Source organism: Camponotus vicinus, unplaced genomic scaffold (assembly GCF_025532165.1).
Source record: "Camponotus vicinus isolate PSW18456_S1 unplaced genomic scaffold, iyCamVici1.0 SCAF_4, whole genome shotgun sequence".
NCBI classification, from domain to species: Eukaryota; Metazoa; Arthropoda; class Insecta; order Hymenoptera; family Formicidae; genus Camponotus; species Camponotus vicinus.
Window position 1 is genome coordinate 10,437,394 of NW_028141976.1, and position 19,414 is coordinate 10,456,807.

General features: G+C 27.8%; 2 protein-coding genes across 2 annotated transcripts; both read left to right on the plus strand.

Moving 5' to 3' along the window:
* The first annotated feature begins 7,873 nt into the window (after nt 1-7,873).
* Nucleotides 7,874-9,965, plus strand: LOC145970515 (uncharacterized). Its single transcript, XM_083097357.1, has 3 exons — nt 7,874-8,110; nt 8,261-8,889; nt 9,531-9,965. Exons 2-3 carry the CDS (start codon nt 8,269-8,271, stop codon nt 9,714-9,716), a joined length of 807 nt encoding a protein of 268 aa, XP_082953483.1. The 5' UTR covers nt 7,874-8,110; nt 8,261-8,268; the 3' UTR covers nt 9,717-9,965.
* Nucleotides 9,966-11,167: 1,202 nt separating this feature from the next.
* On the plus strand, nt 11,168-19,163 carry LOC145970310 (retinoid-inducible serine carboxypeptidase). Its single transcript, XM_083096930.1, has 9 exons — nt 11,168-11,282; nt 12,388-12,617; nt 12,923-13,153; nt 15,874-15,984; nt 16,244-16,466; nt 16,545-16,709; nt 17,071-17,148; nt 17,898-18,052; nt 18,761-19,163. The coding sequence occupies exons 1-9, from the start codon at nt 11,222-11,224 to the stop codon at nt 18,827-18,829; spliced, it is 1,323 nt and encodes a 440-aa protein (XP_082953056.1). The 5' UTR covers nt 11,168-11,221; the 3' UTR covers nt 18,830-19,163.
* Nucleotides 19,164-19,414: the final 251 nt, after the last annotated feature.

The following is a 19,414-nucleotide window of genomic DNA, read 5'->3' on the forward strand; positions in this document are numbered from 1 at the left end:
TATAAAGTTGGCGTCACGGAAGGTTCGCTTTCCTTCCGCATTTATACATAGTAGTAATCATTGCAAGTCATTTGCACGCTAGAAAGAAGATATAATATAAGGTTGAATTCATCATTTTACGGATGAGATAGAAAAGCCGACTTCTCGTAATTAAATTTACTTTCGGGGCTACATAAAGGAATTTTCACCAAAAGGCATTCCTGAAGAGAGAAATCATGTTATAAATTTTATTTTTACCGGATACGTCGATAGAATACTTTTTCGATCCCTCTTCCTACTTTGTCTATAAAACGTGGAACATAATTATTATACGTAAAGACTCGTAACAAATTTCTCCACATCCTCAATAGCGTATATTTTACCAATGTTGGATTAGATTTTCACGAATCTTTTCCACCTCTGTGAGCTTCTCAAATATCAAACTGAGATCAATTTTATTTGTTTATAAATTTTTTAATTTTAGTAGTAGATTTATATGTATGACAATGACGAGTACTACGATAAATGGTGCCGTTCACTTATAAAAAGATAGGCTTCTCTCACCAGAAAGTCTGAGACGTCCGTTTTGCATTATGTGAAATTCATTTAACAGTTCCTGCGGGCGATTCTGCTGGCATGTTGCACAATCGATACAGTCCGCGTCGTTACATACAAATGCGAAGGTTCAGTGTATTCGTTGTATCGCGTACAAAAAAAAAACGAATTGTAGAACGAAGATTACATAGGCTCGGCTAAACTTTCAGTCTTGACCTGCGACCGATTGCTATAATTTGCAAGCATGGTACGACAATGATCGTGAATTGACTTTGAGATTGCGCATCTTATCGTATCTCTGACACAAATCACAATAATGTATTTAAAAGAAAGTTGAAAATATTCATATATCCCGAATACATGTATCGAAAATGCAACAACATAATCTAATAAAACATTCCTCTTCCAACATTATTATTTTCCATAAAAATTCCTTCGTTAAAAGCGCGATAAAATAAAGTTCGACCATCTAGTTATTGTTATGTGCATGCGATCAGTTTTTAGTGATAGAGAAATGAATATTTTCTTCTTTGCTTCACACATTTCATGCATTTACTATCTTATGTATTGTGTTAAGATTGTCCGAGATATCAAAACTTGATATTGTCTTGTTTCGTCTCGAAATTCGAAACAAGAGATCGAAACAAAATTTTTAATTGTAAATTGAAATTTTAATTTGTAAATTAAATGAGAGAAAATAATATACTATTATACGAACTTCAAAAATTTTATTCGATAAATAAAAACATTTATATTAATAAATTTAGAAACAATTAATACAATAAATAAAATAAACAATATACAATTTTACACAATTATTTAGCGATTCTCAGATCGTGTGTGTAAGAGTCGCGTCTGCATCACTATATGCAACTGTCATTTTATCAATCAACATCATATATTTATACATATTGCATTTTGGGAAGTAAACAAATGACACATAAATAACAATTATCTCAAATTATATAAAGATTATGTTAATTAAATTATTATAAGGATTATGTTATGAACATTATTTCAAATTATTATTTAATATTAAATAAAAATTGTTAATATAAGCGAGACACTACAATACAAGATGAGATTATTGCTATAAAGATTTATTCAAGACCGAGATTTAAGTTTTCGAAATTTTCAATATCAATACAATATTTTTATAAACATGGTCTTGAGTTTTATGCAACTCTATATAATATAGTATAAAACTTATTCGACTTGGGAGAACAAAAATATTTTACAATATAAGTTGTTTTTATTCTCTGTTCCCTCTTGTCTTCTTCCCTTTCCCTCCCTCTCTCCTTTTCTCTCTCTCTCTCTTTTTCTCATAGAAAATTCTACCATCTCCTCGAGGCCGATCCCTTCGTATTCGAAACGTAAAATAAATATATACGGCAAGCGCGTAAACGCAACACGCTGTTTGAGCAAATGTATTTTTGGCGAATTTTAATGACTTGTTTATGTACGCGGAACGAAACATATTTTCATGAATACAGAAAAAAAGAGAAAGATATGGGTGCTTATATAAATTCCTTTTTCTCATAGACAAATTAAAAATTGCGTACGCACTTGACATACTTATTTTATTCGCGTACTTTTACGCGCCTACTTGTTAAATGGTTGTCCTAAATAAACAGTCGTTGGCTGTGCTACGCGAGGGGCGTACTATTCGTGCACATATTCGCATATGTATATATTCTCGATTTCGACAGGCTTAGCCTTTTCATGCTTCGCGGATAATTTCCGGAGTAGCAATAGATCGAAAAACCTGTCGGGAATACTTTACAAACCTAAGAAGCGTTTCCGAGACACAAAGTGCGAATATCAATGAGCGGGGTCACGTAATACACGTGCTGACAGACATGCGTGAAGACATGCGGGTACGGTAATTTCTTCTGGCAAAGCCGGCATCACAATTTTGCAACGAGAGATTTATTGCGCACAGCTTCGTGCCGATATGTGATAACGACGTATGAATTTCAGCGTTCGCGTTACAAGTAGCCGGATAATTTTCTCTCTGTTCTTTCTCATAATGACATAACTAGTTTCGTGACTTTCATGCTATTACGAGCTTTCCTACGAAGGCAATGTAGCAGTGTTTCGCCGAGAAGAGAATGTCTTTAAATAAGTACTTCCCGAGTGCCTCCTCCCTGTTGTTTCACCGGATGACGTTTTCAAGCTCGAACGCGGAAACTTAATTTATGTCGTTTATAAATCCGATTTCTCACGCGAGTGACATTAATGGCGTCGAATTAATAAATGTACAATGTTTAAAAATGCGCATCTCGTTGGTATTTTTTTCGCATCGATTATAACATCCACGTATTTTTTTTTCCTCTACTTCGTTCCTTTGACTCTTTTTTTTTACCAATCGCCATAGACAGTCAAATGCTTGAACGATGACAACGACTTTCTCCTCCGTCGCTATTTTTCTCGGTTGATGTGCTTATGTGCAACGCTAAATCTTCACGCGATTTTAAGTCGCGAATTATGTATTAATTTTGCTATTAATCCTACGTTAATTACCAGGTTCTCTGAGTATCTTGTGAAAATCAATTTATACAATGTCTATAATTTGTTTGTGATTTTTTTAACATAATTTATTATCTTTTCACTTTTTCATATTATATATCTTTGTTCTAATTCATTCTAATTTTAATTAATTCTTAAATTAATATAGTTCATCTTGAACTTAATTAAAGAACATTTTTTTTCTAGAGCTAAATTTTCAAAAAGCTCTCATCATTTTCCCATCGTTTGTTATTCAAAAGGTACATTTTTATCAAGAAAGAATTGATTTAAAACTGAATAAAGTAAGTATTGGTAAGTGTGTTTAATGAAAAACAATTCTGTGTCTATAAAATTTGTATAATGTTCGATATGATAAATAGAAAAGTCATTTAATCGAAAACTGGAGATTAAAAAAATACAAAGACAAGTTAATGAGGGAAAAAAGCAGATTATTTGCTGAATTACTTTAGCCAAGAATTAATTACAAAGAAAAAATTTTAAAAAAGTAAAATATTGAGAGCAATATATTTTAATATTATATATTATACATTAATATTTTAATCGTAAAATATCTCAATTTAATTTAACTGATATAAATTCTATGGATGATTATGTGATACGTGTATATCAAATCTATATTTATTTACAATGTAGATAAAAAATGCAGCTATAAAAGAACAATCGTGTGCAGAAGGAATTATTTATTTACATTTTATTATATTGTATTTTGTTTCAGTTTATTAGTAAAAGAATTCAAATTGATGATAGATATCATATTTATAGGTTTTATTATATTATACTAATTAATTTTGACTGTTAGATGTTGCAGATATACAAATTTCCATGTGAAATATTACGTGTATGTATATTTGAAATAAGAGGGCATAGATTTTATACAGACGAAATAAAATAAATATTTATATTTATTATATAAGTTTATTATATAAATAAATACTTATATGTTTTGAGTATCCATGATATTTCAACGTTTAATTTTCAAATAATTTCATTGTAGAAACACGAGAGGATGATGAAAGACATATTTAAATATTATATTGATATATTATATTTTATTTGTGTGTAGTAATATATAATCTCAACGATCACTCTCTGAAAGATTTCGCAGCAGAAATAAACGAGAGATGGAGTAGCTACTAATTTGCATTTTTACTTTTCTATTGTGCTCTGTTTCTGAAAATAATGGGAAGATAAAATAAATTGTACATCGGAGTGATAGATCTTTTATCATACATTATCCTACAAGGCAACTGATTTTGACAAGAGATATGACAAGTAAGAAAAATTACGTGTGAAATGTCACAAACACATTTGAAATAAAGAGCGCGGATTTTTTAAGGTGATTCGAGAAATTAAACGAATATGTGTTTATCTTTATTTTTTAAATATTATGTATATAATATTATTTTATATCATATATTTTATATATATATATATATATAATATTGATTTTTTTTTAATTTTTGATATTTAGAATATATTAACAATTATGCAAATAAACCATTTACCACAATTATCCATATTTAAGTTTTTTATCGTCACCATTTTGTGAATTTAATGTAATGAACGATAAAATCATTGCATTCTTAGCTTCTATTGTACAATGCAGAGATTTGTGGGAGTTTACCTTAAGATTTCTTTTAAGAGTTAGTAAATTTACCTACGTCTTCGCTTGACAAACATGGCATTTCAGCTACTCGTCTTTACACCGTCGACTTTCGAATCATTACTCATAATTGACATATTCCACCTCAAAACTCGATGCAAAAAAGTAATAATTTCTAATTTAATATGTCCAAATATCACGCGATTTATTTTATTCATGAAAAATATTTCAAGAATATTTTGTTTTGCTGTTGCGAAAAGATAATTTATATTTGTACTTTATTATATGCATGGGATGAAAGGATTATCTCATTTATTTTGCTATAATGCTTAAATTTATTTACAATAATATTAGTTGTTTTTAAGTGATAATAAATCATATTAATAAATCATATTATATATTAGCAAAAAATGATTTGGTGAAATGAGTCAAAAGTTGATTGATCTTTTCGCATTCAATTTAAATCTCTTAGAATCCTTTCATAATAAATAAAAATTTTACGTATTCGCGCGTCATCGATAGATGATGTACAAGAATTACAGCAACAAGTAGAAAATGCGTGTAATATGAATAAGAAATATATAGCAGCAATAATTTTCAATTTCACAATTGAAATTACAAATTTTACTATTAAATTAAAATATAAAGAAATTTTAATAAAAATCGAAAAGATGAAAATATTTAATTATTTAATTACTTATTGTATTTAATTGTTTTATTTAATTATTTTTAAAATATTTCTTGTAAATAATAAAAATATGATTCAATAATAAAAACATCGTAAAATAAACAAGTCATCTATATCATCACAAACACGAAAATCTTCTATCTTTGATCAATTTTGCAGTTTTTAATATCAATTATATACGAAATTATTACATTCAATTTTTTATCTATAAATAATTATTAATAATAAAATTTGTTAACCAACAAAAGAAAAAAAAGGCTCAGTCCTTTTCGGAGATTGGGGATTTGTTTAAGTACGTCCTGATCCAAACATGTTTTAGTGATTTTATTATACCATGGCAGATATTAAATTATATTACGACAAATCGCTAATCATCTGGTTACAAGATGAACCAAGCAATTCTTCAACCGGAAATGGAAATTTCAAAAAAGTAGAGCCTTTTGATATAAATTTAAATTCAAGGAATTATACAAATTGAGTAATTAATTATGGGATAATTAATTATTGTGTGATACAAAAGTATAAAATATATTTGAAAATATATATATATTTGATCAGAATGAAGTATAATTTATATTTAATTTCTCACTTTCTCTCTCTCTCTCTCTCTCTCTCTCTCTCTCTCTCACTTTCTCTCTCTCTCTCTCTCTCTCTCTCGTATACATATAAAATATTATAAATATAATAAATATAATAAATATAATAAATTATTAATAGTTGAAATATTTATTAAAATATGTAGAGTGACATTTTTAATATATTTAGAAAAGGAAAAATAATCATTAGCATGAAAAATTAAAATGAAAAATCACAAAATAATAAAATATAAAAAACTGCTGCTTTTTTACATTTATTGAATTAAATTAGTAAATAATATATATTTGTGTTAAGCCATTACCTAAATTATAATGTTCTCTTCATTGATAATCTTGTTAGCTTTAAAAATGTTGAAGATACATCGAGATTCGTGACAATAAACGCTCAAATCTCCATCTTTTAGAATGTATTCGAGGATTCTACATGTTTTATATATAATGTTTTATATATTCTGTTAATGCTCTTTATTGACATATTCACTGAGCTATTACGCATATTTTTTTTACTAGTGTCATATAATCCGGCTACTTTATTATATTTTAGGGACACTCTTCTTTGGATAAAAAAACTAAAATGGAAAAACATTGACACCTGGAAAATATCGGATAGGCATCTGCTTGTCTCTAAAGATATCGTAGCTGTTTCAAAACTCACAATAAATTATAGATGTACTAGGTCAACAGAGCCGGACATGTGGTATGCATATACTCTCACTTTCTCTCTGTCCATTAAGCTTCCGTATTTATTGTTGAGATCGCCGTAAGCGATTTTCAAGATTAATTTGTAACGAGTAAATTTCTAAATTAAAATATGTTTTTTATATGTTTAATGGCTTCATGGTCACTCTCGACATTTATGCAAATTGATTTCATCACAGATTTTATGCTATGTATCCATTATAACATGTAAAATGTAGTATATATAATTTAGTAATGTTAATTGAAAAATACATAAATTATTCATTAATGATTTATGAAATATTATTTATTTTAAATTTTGCAACATTATTAAAGCAAAAATTAAAAATTTGCCAATACTAGAAAAATAAACATCTTTAAATTTATATTTTCAGATGCTGTTCAAATTATTTTTAACATATGATCCATTTAAAAGACCATTTTCTATCATAATTGATCCATCATTACTTGATGTCGAAATATCATTGCATGTCTCTTGACATATTTTATTTTATTGTATGTATTTTAATGTGTGTATAATATTAATTACGCAGGTTTCGAGAGACAATCCAGTAGTTATAAAATTAATATACTAGCTAATAAGCAACGTGTAGGAGACGAAAACAAAACCTTAGCTTTTATATTTGTAAATATAAAAATTAAATATGTAATTTAAGTGATGCTACTCAAAAATTATTAAAATTGTTTTATTCATTTTCCATAAAATATAAAAACGAAAACGCAAATTAAAATTACTATGCAGTTCCAATTATGAAAAAAACATAATTAATATAATTAATGTAATATAATATAATTTATAATATAACCAGAATTCTGATTAAATTATCACATGCTAAATTAAAAATAATTTCGTATAATTTATATTATACGTAATTTAAGTTTTGTACTTCAATATATAATTATTTATACGTATGAATGATTTGCATGTCTGCTACCTTTTCATCTCTTGATAATAAGAGTGATTCACATCTATATGATAGCACATGTATATATTATTAAACTGATTGAGTGCTTAATCAACATAAGTGATTTTTGTATTAAATTATACATCTCTGCATCGATCGTAAGCAATATCAGTTAGGAAGGAAGAAACTTCCGAGAAGCCGTTCGGCTTCGATATAATTACCGCAACACTGTTTATATATTGACTCGGTTACTGCCGGCGTGGGTGTTGAAACGGCATATGTGTAAACAGCAATAAAACACGTAGTGCGGTCTCGGATAGGTAACCGCCTCCTTACGACAGCATGTAAACGGGTGTTCCCTGGAAAACCATCGATGGGGCGGGGTTGAACCGACTTTTAGATTCTCGTGTCAAATGAAACATCCTTCGTTGGAAAAGACTGGATGTACCGAAGTCTGTGATGAGTCTGTGTCCTAATCGACAGGGTACCTTACATCAGTGCAAATCGTTCTTTCTGTTCTCCCAGGCAAGAGAATCTTCTAAAAAATAAAACTGACGTAATATTATATTAATTATATTTTTTTATTAATATACATCGGACGATAATATTCAGAAATTTTTATGCCATTAAAAAGTTTCCTCTTGAAGACAATAGCGTGAAAATTGCGGGATCTTAAGAAACGTTCTGCTTCTCTTGTTCTGGATAGTCAAAAGGATGGAGCCAAGTTATCACAGTCAAGTTCCAAGTTTCCTCGAGGATGCAAAAAATCATACGTACGATCTACGTCGATGTCCGGAGTATTGGTGGATGTTTCCGACTGATGAAGCATTATCTGGGACGTGCACAATGAAATGCATCTACGGATTCACAAACGTCGTCGTTCCGGAGATGCTGCGCGCTGACGTTTCCGGGCCGGTCTTGGGCCAGTCATCGAGACCAACGTCTGCAATCATTAGTTACAAAACCCCGCATTACGAGAAGCCCCCGTATTCCTACATTGCCCTAATAGCGATGGCCATCAGTTCGTCGCTGAAACGTCGACTGACGCTCTCTGGAATTTACCAATTCATCATGGACAAGTTCCCTTATTACAGAGAGAATCGGCAAGGTTGGCAGAACAGTATAAGGCACAATCTTAGTCTGAATGATTGCTTTGTAAAGATCCCGCGAAATAAGAGCGTGGACAACGACGATGATCATACGGTTGGAAAGGGGAGTTATTGGACGCTGGATCCATCCGTCAGTGAGATGTTCGAATACGGCAATTATAGACGAAGGAGAACGAGACGGCAGCGGACCCTTGCTCAAGAGATGCAGAAGTCTGCGAGATTATCGGTATGAAAAAATTTTATCTTCTGCGAGACAATCCACGTTAAAGTTGCACAAGATATTAAGGCTAATCTTGACATTGTTAATTAAGTATCGAAACAATATCAAGGCTGTTTGATTAAGGTGTGCTATATTATACAAATTTCAAAATCTTTATTTAATAAATTAAATCACTTATCTTGGAAAATTTAGAAATAATTAATATAATAAATAAAATAAATAAAATAAACAAAATAAATAAAATAAATTATGTTACAAAGATTATGTTAAATATTATTTTAAATAATTGTTCAATATTAAGTAGGAATTATTAATAAATTTGAGACAAAACGATATCAAACGAGACTTGCTATAAAGATTCATTCAAGACTAAGATAAGATTTAAGTTTTCGAAAATTTTCAATATCAATACAATATTTTTGCGAATATTGTTTTGTTTTGTATCTTGTGCAATCCTATGCGCACACGATATTGTTCAACTTTTCGAAATAATATCTATCTAAACATATACTAAACGCCACATGTGTTTTCTCCGAAATTAGACTTTTAGTTACATCATATCTAGATATTTTTTTATGTTATAAAAATGCAAATTTATATTATCGTGAAATGATTTTACGATACTGAAATGTGAGTTTCAATTGCAGGTCGAACTTTTACCCAATTTAACAAAACGTCAAGAGAAACTTCAACTACAAAGTAAAGTTATTGAAATAAATGAAGAAAATGCCACGGTGCAAGATACTAAAATCGAAAATACGAATTCTCCAGGACCCATTGCTAAAACAGTGACATTTAGCATCGACAACATTCTACAAAAATCTGCGAGATAGTCGCAAATACAGCTTTTATTGAAAAATGGTTTCGATAATATTCAAATATAATAATGATGATACTCTCTCTCGTGACATCTCACACACACACCACGAAATCAATAAAGTAATACTCCATTTTTTAGGAAAATGATATCTTCTGTTATATTTATAAATTATATACATTTCAAATAATGTAATTATATACAGGGTGAGTTTTATTTCGTGTGTCAATCTTTTTATCATGCGGGAGATTATCGACTGCATAATAAATTGATCGGTTCATAAATGTCAATTTTTTTGATCGACCGTATCGAAGGTCCGAATATAATGTGTATATAATAATAATAATAATAATAATAAATACGTAGCTTTAATAATAATAATAATAATAAATCCATACTACATAAGTTTAGCTTTTAATTTGCTTTAATTTTACACATTATATTCGAGCCTTTGATACGGTCGATTCAAATAATTGACATTTATGTACCGATCAATTTATTATGCAGTCGATAATTTCCCGCATGATAAAAAGATTGACACACGAAATAAAACTCACCCTGTATATATTATAAAACGTTCCAATGTGTGTGCTCTCTAGTATTCAGATTAATTTAATGATTGTAAACAGAAATATATATTAAAAATTTCAAACAATCTTTTTTACTTTCTAAAATGATAAGTTTAAGATATAGAAATATGAGAATATTTATGTATAATTTTAATATATATATTATAAATAAACAATTGATTGAAAAGAATAATGAGAATGGATCGATATCGCTTAAATAATGATCTTTTTCCAATTTTTTATACATAAGAAGTACGTTGACATCTATGAAAGTAGCTGTCAACTAATCTCTAAATCATCGATTCATTTTCAGGCATATCGATATAGAATTTATAAGAAATTACTGCCTTAAAAATCAAGAAACAAATTCGAATGGAAACCAACGGTTACATTTGAAGTAATTTTCTAAATTTATTTTCTCTATTTATTTATTGTATTTATTTAATCTTTTGTCTCCTAGAAAATTATATACACAACAATAAACTTATAATTGAATTAGAACTAAATTTTTTAATACATTTTTTAATACATTTTGTATTTATTGTATTAATTGTAAGTATAACTATTTAGTTTGATACATTAATCTATGTGTATGTGTGTAAAGCGCTTGCCCCTTTATTCTAAATTATTATTTCAGATTCTTTATTTATGATACGCATTGAATTTATTACTGACAATTTTAACTGTGTATAGATAACAGGCAAAATTAAATATGAAATATTACTGTACATTTGAAATTTGAAAAAGAACAGATTATATACAGGAAAAATAAAATAAATAGTTATTTTTATGTATGTTTTGTAACAATGTTATTTCGATTTATTTTCAAATGATTTCACCGCAGAAACATGTGAGAAGACAATAAAGGTCATATTTATACTTTGTATGTATGGCAATTTAATCTCAACGATCAGTCTCCGAGAGACCTCGCAACGGAAAACACGAAAAGACGATGGAGCGGTTACTTATTTGCATTTTTACTTTTGTATTATGCTTTGTTCCTGAAAATATTGGTAAGCTAAAATACTAATTGTACATCAGTGTGATTTTTTTATCATGCAATATTATATTGAATAGTTGATTTTATCTGTTATAAATATAAGAAAGATTAAATGTGAAATTCACGAACATATATGAAATAAGAGATGTGGATTATAGAAGGTGTCCTAAGAAATTGGCAGATGTGTATCTTTATTATAATTTTTTAACACGTGTGTTATCTTAGATATCATATTTATAATATTTATTTTCTTTTTACTTTTTTGATTTTTAAAATATATTATTTTTCAATTGTGTAGATAAGCTGTTTTCTTTCGTACACAATTATGCATGTATTTAAATTTTTATTCGTTACAATTTTTACGAATTTGATTTAATATAAGCGATAAAAATCCTTCAATCTTAGCTTTTATTACGATGACACGGAGTTTTGCGAAAATTGACTTTATAATTTTTTTTTTAAACTTGACAAAATTATGTAAATCTTGGCAACACATCCCATTTCAGCACTTTACACAGTCGACTTTTGAATCATTGTTCATAATTGAAATATTTCATTTCGAAACTCGATGCAAAAAAGTAATAATTTCTAATTTAATATGTTCAAATATCACACATCATTTATTTTATTCATAAGAATGCCTATTATTTTCGGGAATATGCCTATTTTCAAGAATATGCCTATTGTCGGGAGCTAATTTGTTTGTACTTTTATTTATTATACGCATTATGCGAATAAAGAATTACCTTATTCATCTTGTTTCAATGCTTAAATGTACTTATAATAGCATTAGTCATTATTAGATAAAATTTAAAATCAAATTATCGTATGCAATACGAGTAGAGGCAGGAATTTTTTAAATTCGCAATTTTCTATTAAATTAAAATATGAAGAAATTGTAACCGAAATTTGAAAGAGAACATTTAAAATATCTCTTGTAAACATCAATAAAAACACGATCCAAGTACACCGCGAAGTCAGACACGTCATTTATATCATCACAAGCAAGAAACTCTTTTATTTTTTGATCGATTTTGTAGTTTTTAGTAACGATTATATACTCAATTTTTTTATCTATAAATAATTACTAATAATAACAATTTTTTAAATTAACAAAGCAAAAGAGGGATTCGGTCCTGGAGAACAAGAATGGGGCTTTGTTCAAGTACGTCCCTATGCAAACATGTTTTGGTGGCTTTATTATACTACAGCAGACGTTAAATCATATTACGATAAACCGCTAATCATCTGGTTACAAGGTGGGCCAGGCGGATCATCGACTTCGTATGGAAATTTCGTAGAACTAGGACCTCTTGATATCGATTTACATCCAAGAAATTACACTTGGGTAATCAATTATTACGTGATACAAAAAAATATAAAATATATTCTGTCGGAGTTAAACATAATATCTATTTATTTCTTAGTCGTATGTATATAAAATATAAATTATTAATAGTGGAAATACTATTTTTACTAAAATGCATAGAGTGACGCAATATTATTAATATATTTGGAAATGTGGGAGGATCATAATTTATATAAAAAATCAAAAAAAATTACAGAATAATAAAATATAGAAAACTGCGACTTTTCTATTAAAATAAGCTTGTAATTTGTAGTTCTTAATATATAATTATATTTGTGTCATAGGTCAAAAATTACAATGTTCTCTTCATTGATAATCCTGTTGGTACCGGCTTCAGTAATGCTGAAGATATATCGGGATTCGTGAAGACAAACGCTCAGATCGCGAACGATCTTGTAGAATGTATTCGAGGATTCTACAACGAATTACCAAAATTTAGGCCTGTCCCAACATACATCACTACTGAATCGTATGGTGGAAAAATGGGCGCGGAATTTGCGCTTGTCTGGGATCGAGTAAGAAACACAAATATACTTATTAAAGCAAATTGATAAGTACAAAAATAATTTGTATAAATTTATTTAAAGAAATATCGATTATTTTCGAAAAGAGGAAGAATATTAAACTTAGAAAAAGAAATTTTATCAATTATATAAGATGCTCTTAATATGAAAACAATCTTTTTCTTAGACACCTTTTGAAATATCTATTTTATTATTGAAGATCTTCGTATTCTTAATACTTACTAAAATATAAGATAGTATGGAAACATTTGAGCTCATTGCTTGTGTGCTTTTGTTAAATCATTTAACGATATTAAGCGAATATACTCGTGGAAGAATATGGATTTTGCAAAAAATATTACATCAATTTTTTGTAAAAATATACATAGGTTCCCGAGAAAAAATGGACTTATATAATTATGTAAATTCACATATAATTATTATATGATCATGTATAAATAATTATATGAGCTCATATATATAATTATTATTTATTACAAAATTATATGTATAAATATCATATGATATATATATAAATAACATTCGAAATTTGGCGTGATATGATCTTATATTAAAAAAAAAGTAATATAATAATAGTAAATAATAAATTATAGCAAGAGAAAATATATATAACACGCGCACATATCACTTAAATCAAACATTATATTTAAATAAGTCAGGAAACGAATATATTTTATTTTTTATTGAGACAGTAATTATACTTTCAACAGTGTCCAAGATAGAACTTCGCGCGATGTAAAAACATGAATCAAAATAGTAGTAGAATATTCCAGGATTTCCATATAATATTATTTGCTTGCAGATTATCAATTAAGCGTACAAAAAAATGTGTCATAGATCCGGATGTAAAATCTATTGTTGAGATTTATAGGAATATTATTTTTTTTTTCCTCTTATTTTGAGAAACAGAGACATACTTCTAAAGTATGATAAAGAGTTATAAATATAATAATATTCTTGTGATGCTTTGTCGCCTTTTTCAAAACTACCAATTTTCTTCAGCAGCAGGACTGCTTGAATATTAGACAGAACTCCACCTTGAGCAATAGTCACTCCGGACAGTAATTTATTCAGCTCGTCATTACGAATAGTCAATTGCAAGTGACGTGGAATTATCCTAATCCATAATCAGCTGATTATATATGAGAACAGATATGATCGAATATAAAAATAAAATTGTTATATAAAAATAATATAAAAATAAAATCACTTTTTGGATCTTATTATATATATAATTATATAAAATTATATAAATTATCATATTTTTCACATCTAATTATATATATTTACATCTGATCATATTACATCCATTTTTTCTCGGGTTATATTAATCATATAACGAAGCACAAAAAAGAGCTCGAAATTGGTAGATTCTTCATTAAAAAAAGTCAACAAATAATTTTCTAGTAGACATCTCTCTAATAGAAATTGAAATAAGCTTATTTAAATTAATACAAAAAAATTACAATGCAGACAATTTGTTTCTACATTAAACAAGTTTTCAATCTATGCTCGATCGGAGAAATTATTAGCATTGATGAGAGAATTGTGAATGGATAAAATAGGGCAATAAAGACAGTAAATGTATGCAACAGCTAAATAAAAATGCCTTTGTTACAGTTCTAGTTGATCTATCATTCTCCACTGTCCACTTATGATCTTTTTGGAGGTCCTGACTCTCTGAGAACCCATGGCATCCAACTTTCTAACAACATCCATTCCTTCGATGACTTTTCCAAACACAATATGCTTTCCATTGAATCAACTAGTCTTGGCGCTAATGATAAAGAACTGACTGCCATTTATGTTGGGTTCAACATTCGCCATAGAAAGTAGCGGATTCGGTATGAGTAAGCTTATAATTTTCCTCAAAAAATCACTCAACGATATTAAACGAATGTAAGGAAGGATTGGATTTTGCAAAAATTGTCGCACAAATCTTTTATAAAAATATACATAAGTTTCTGAGAAAAAATGGACTTATGTACCATATGGCACCATAGATTTAGTGCAAGTACCATTGTGGTTGATGAAACCACCCTGGCACATGAAATTCGGGATCACCCTGTGGAAACTGCTACCCTTGTAGCCCAAATCTTTCTCTCCAGTGCAGAGAGCGCGAAAGTTTTCCGCCGTCTCAAGAACAACATCCTTCCTCAATTCCGTCACAATGCGATCCACGGGCTTGTCATCTGCAGCCACGTCGAAGAAAACGCGTGTCATGTCCTTAGTTGCAGTGCAGCTTCGTAAGAGCATAAAAGGACGGTTGCCTCGATCGGACGGCTTCGAAATGCTTTTAGAGCGTTTTTATATTATGAAAAATAACAGATTTATATGTGAAAAATAAGAGATATTTAAAATATCTTATCTCTCTTTCTGTGAATCATAATATTTATAAATATTTATAATATAAGTATAATATATTTATAATAATATAATAAATATTTATAATATCATAATATTTATAAGTTTTGATAATTGTCATAAATAAGATATTGAATAAAGTGACGTAATAATTTATTAAACGGAGATATGCACATGTCTAACATAACGAAAACTAGATACTGTAACGAATACATTTTTATTTAGCTATTGCATACATTTACAACACAATTCTCTCATCAATGCTAATAATTTCTCCGATCGAATATAGATTAAAAAATTGATTAATGTAGAAACAAATTGTCTGCATTGTAATTTTTATTCCTTAGGCCCAAAAAGCTGGCACTATTGAAAGTAATTTAAAGGGAATTGCACTTGGGGACGCTTGGATTTCTCCAATCGATTCTATAATGACATGGGCGCCATATCTACTCAACATGGTATTACATATTTAATTATTCATTGCTTTTGTGGTATTTGTACGCAATCTATTATAGGATACACCGATTTTATCAAAACAGATCATGTAAAAATAATAAATAATACTGAAAAAGAAAGAAAAACAAAAATAATCCAATAAAGTAATTTACTGGTTTCCTCTACTCCATCTTTCTTCTCTTTGTTGGCTCCCACTAATTTTATGTAAAATCTTTATGATTTATATATGTTCTTATTAAAACTCTTGAATATTTTTCACAGGGTATAATTGACACAAAAGATTTTAAAGAAATTGACGCTGATGCAAAAGTGATAAAAGAAAAAATAGAAATAGGTAAATGGGAAGAAGCAACTTATTATACCGGTTATATGCAAGCTAAAATTTCCAAAAAAACTTACAATGTTGACTTCTACAATATTTTGACAAAGATACATGTAGGCTCACATTGTTCCTCACATTGTGGCTCACCGCTTTCAGCTGAAGGTATGATTATTTAACATAATAAATGATAACATAATAATTATTATCATATATATATCGTTCTTTTTTAACAAATTGCAGACCCTATTTTTCGATATTTTATTCGAGTTGGGATTCAGTCACTTTATAATTTGATGAATGGCCCGGTAAAAGAAGCGCTCGGACTTAACATTACTCATAATATCCAATCTGGCACAGTTTACAACTTCTTAAGAGAAGATTTTATGAAACCTGTTATTAATATAGGTATCAATTAAATATATGATATATGTATTATTCAAATAAAAATAAGAGAAAAAAAGTAGTATAACTTAATGCATTATTTCTAAGTGAAATAAATGTAAAAGCTAAATAATTCATAAGTTTCCAAAAAAACTGTTGAATCAATTTTCATAAGTTATATGAATTCATAAAGTAAAAAGAAGATGGATAAGATTCGTAAATACATGTGTAAATTTGAAACACGCAACACATGCGTTTCAATACATTTAGACGCATTTGTTGCGTATCTTTCGTGAAGTGTTAAGATATATTATTTCTCGTAATGTAATTGCAGCTTATATTCCATAATAATTATAATTTAAAATTCGAATATATTTTGTTTTAGTGGAGCAATTACTTAATGAAACCAACTTGAATGTATTCGTATACAACGGACAATTGGATTTAATTGTTGATACACCGGGTAAGTTAATTTGTTTTATCCTAGTACAACCATAGACATATTAACTGTCTATAAGTACAACACATAATGAGTAAGGTTAATAGTATTAATACAAATAAAATAATTTGTAAGAAATTTTTATAATTTTTATAATTAACATTAAAACACATTACAGTAATTTTAAATGTATCTAAATAATAAAAATAGGAAATAATAAAAATATATTAATAAATTGAAATATTTCGAGATCAAAATCTAAAATAATCAAACATCTAGATATTTCTCAGCTGAGTAAATAGAAAAATTTTTTAATTCTTTCCTTCGTATTTTAATAATATTTTTCAGTGATTTTTATTAAAAATTAGTCAAGATTTAAAAGATATTATTAATGTTCTAATTAATTTAGAATCTATTTTGTGGAAATCAAATTCTGTATGGGAAAATTTTGTATTTAAAACGTACACTTTGATACAATAATTCCACATTACAACTGTAAATATACCATTATTGTTAAATTCCTGCATTGGCTTTTACAGCCATTTTGTATTTTAATTTAATTATATTAATAAAGAAATCGTTCTTTGATATTATTTTATTCTACTTTTTCAATTTTTTTATATAAAATTATTATTTTCTAATTACATTGCGAATAATAAAATGTTTTTTTATATTTTATGTTAATGTTTTTACTGACATATTATTCATTGAATTATTGTACATATTTTTTTTACTAATATCATATAATCCACAGTTACTTTATTATACTTTAGGCACTCTTCGTTGGATAGAAAAATTAAAATGGGAACACATTGACACCTGGAAAATCTCCGAGAGTCATCCGTTCATCTCTCAAGATATCATCGAGGGCTACTTCAAAGCTCATCGTAATTTCTGGGTGTACTGGGTCAATAGAGCCGGACATATGGTATGTACATATACTCACTTTTCATTAAACTCCTGTATTTATTGTAAGATCGTTGCAAGCAATCCTCAAGACTAATTTGTAACAAAATTTCTAAAACGAAATATATTCTTTATAAATTTAATGTCTTCATATTCACTCTCGTCACATATGCAAATTGATATCATTATAGTTTTTACGTTATATCCATTATGTCCATTGATATATAAAATGCAATTCACATAACATGGCAAAGTTAATTGAGAGACGGAAAAGTTTCTTAAAGTATATAATTAATAATAAAGTTAGATGATATAAAATTAAAATAATTAAAAATAAAAAAATTTTAATGCAGAAGAGGTTGACACTCTTCTATGGAAGAATAAAGAATACTTTTGATTAATAAAAATCTTCAACAGAATTATTAAAAATTAAAATACAAATTAAAATATACGGGAATTATATTTTATAGCAGAATTAAGTTCTCTTTCTATAATCCATCATTATTTAAAAAGAAACAGATTTAATCAATAAAATTACGTTGAAATAATATTTTTTTCATAGTTTTTTAGAAGCATAGACTGTGCCTTTTTTTAAATGATAATTTTTTTATCATGATCGACCTGTTTTTAGATACTTGATATTGAAATGCCATCGTGTTTCTTGATTTATACATATATATTAATTATATATCTAATTTATTTTAATGTATATATAATTTTAATTGCGCAGGTTCCAGCAGACAATCCAGCTGCTATGGAAATGATACTACAGCACCTGACAATGGCAGTAACAATATGAGTAAACAAGAGCAAAAATTAGCTTTAATATTTGCATAAAAACTAAATATAAAAACTAATATAAAAACTAATGTATGATCTAGATGATGGTATACTTAAATTATTAAAATTATTTTATTCGTTTTTCTGTAAAATTAAAAAAAAATCAAAATAATCATGCAAGATAATTAAAATAATCATGTAATGCATTCCAGTGCAAGTCATATAATTGTTGAAGAAAACAATTTTGATTACATTATCATATTTCATAACCATTCATTCATGTCTAATTTGTATTTCTTCTAACTTTTTATCTCTTAAACAAATTATTAATAAAAATGATTCACACCTGATAATTTGTATCAATTTTTTTCTTATATTTATTTAATGATTTAATATAATGTGACTGAATAAGAGATCCAAAAGTAAGTGTCAGACATCCACGTTTTTATAACGTTATTAAACATTAATTGACATTAATATACATCATTGATAATAATTTTTATCAAGCTTTCTGTATTCGCGTAATGGCCTTTTATTAATCCTATTTAAATATTTTTTATTTTTGTTATTTTTTTTTTATTCTTTTAGTGCAACGTGAGGTCTG

Bases quoted from the DNA above. Each gene is read 5' to 3' on its own strand.
- LOC145970515 (XM_083097357.1), top strand. From the start codon at position 8,269: ATGGAGCCAAGTTATCACAGTCAAGTTCCAAGTTTCCTCGAGGATGCA. The intron at 8,890-9,530 runs GTATGAAAAAAT...TTTCAATTGCAG, and splicing joins AGAAGTCTGCGAGATTATCG to GTCGAACTTTTACCCAATTT.
- LOC145970310 (XM_083096930.1), top strand. From the start codon at position 11,222: ATGGAGCGGTTACTTATTTGCATTTTTACTTTTGTATTATGCTTTGTT. The intron at 12,618-12,922 runs GTAATCAATTAT...TTTGTGTCATAG, and splicing joins ATCCAAGAAATTACACTTGG to GTCAAAAATTACAATGTTCT. The intron at 15,985-16,243 runs GTATTACATATT...TATTTTTCACAG, and splicing joins CGCCATATCTACTCAACATG to GGTATAATTGACACAAAAGA.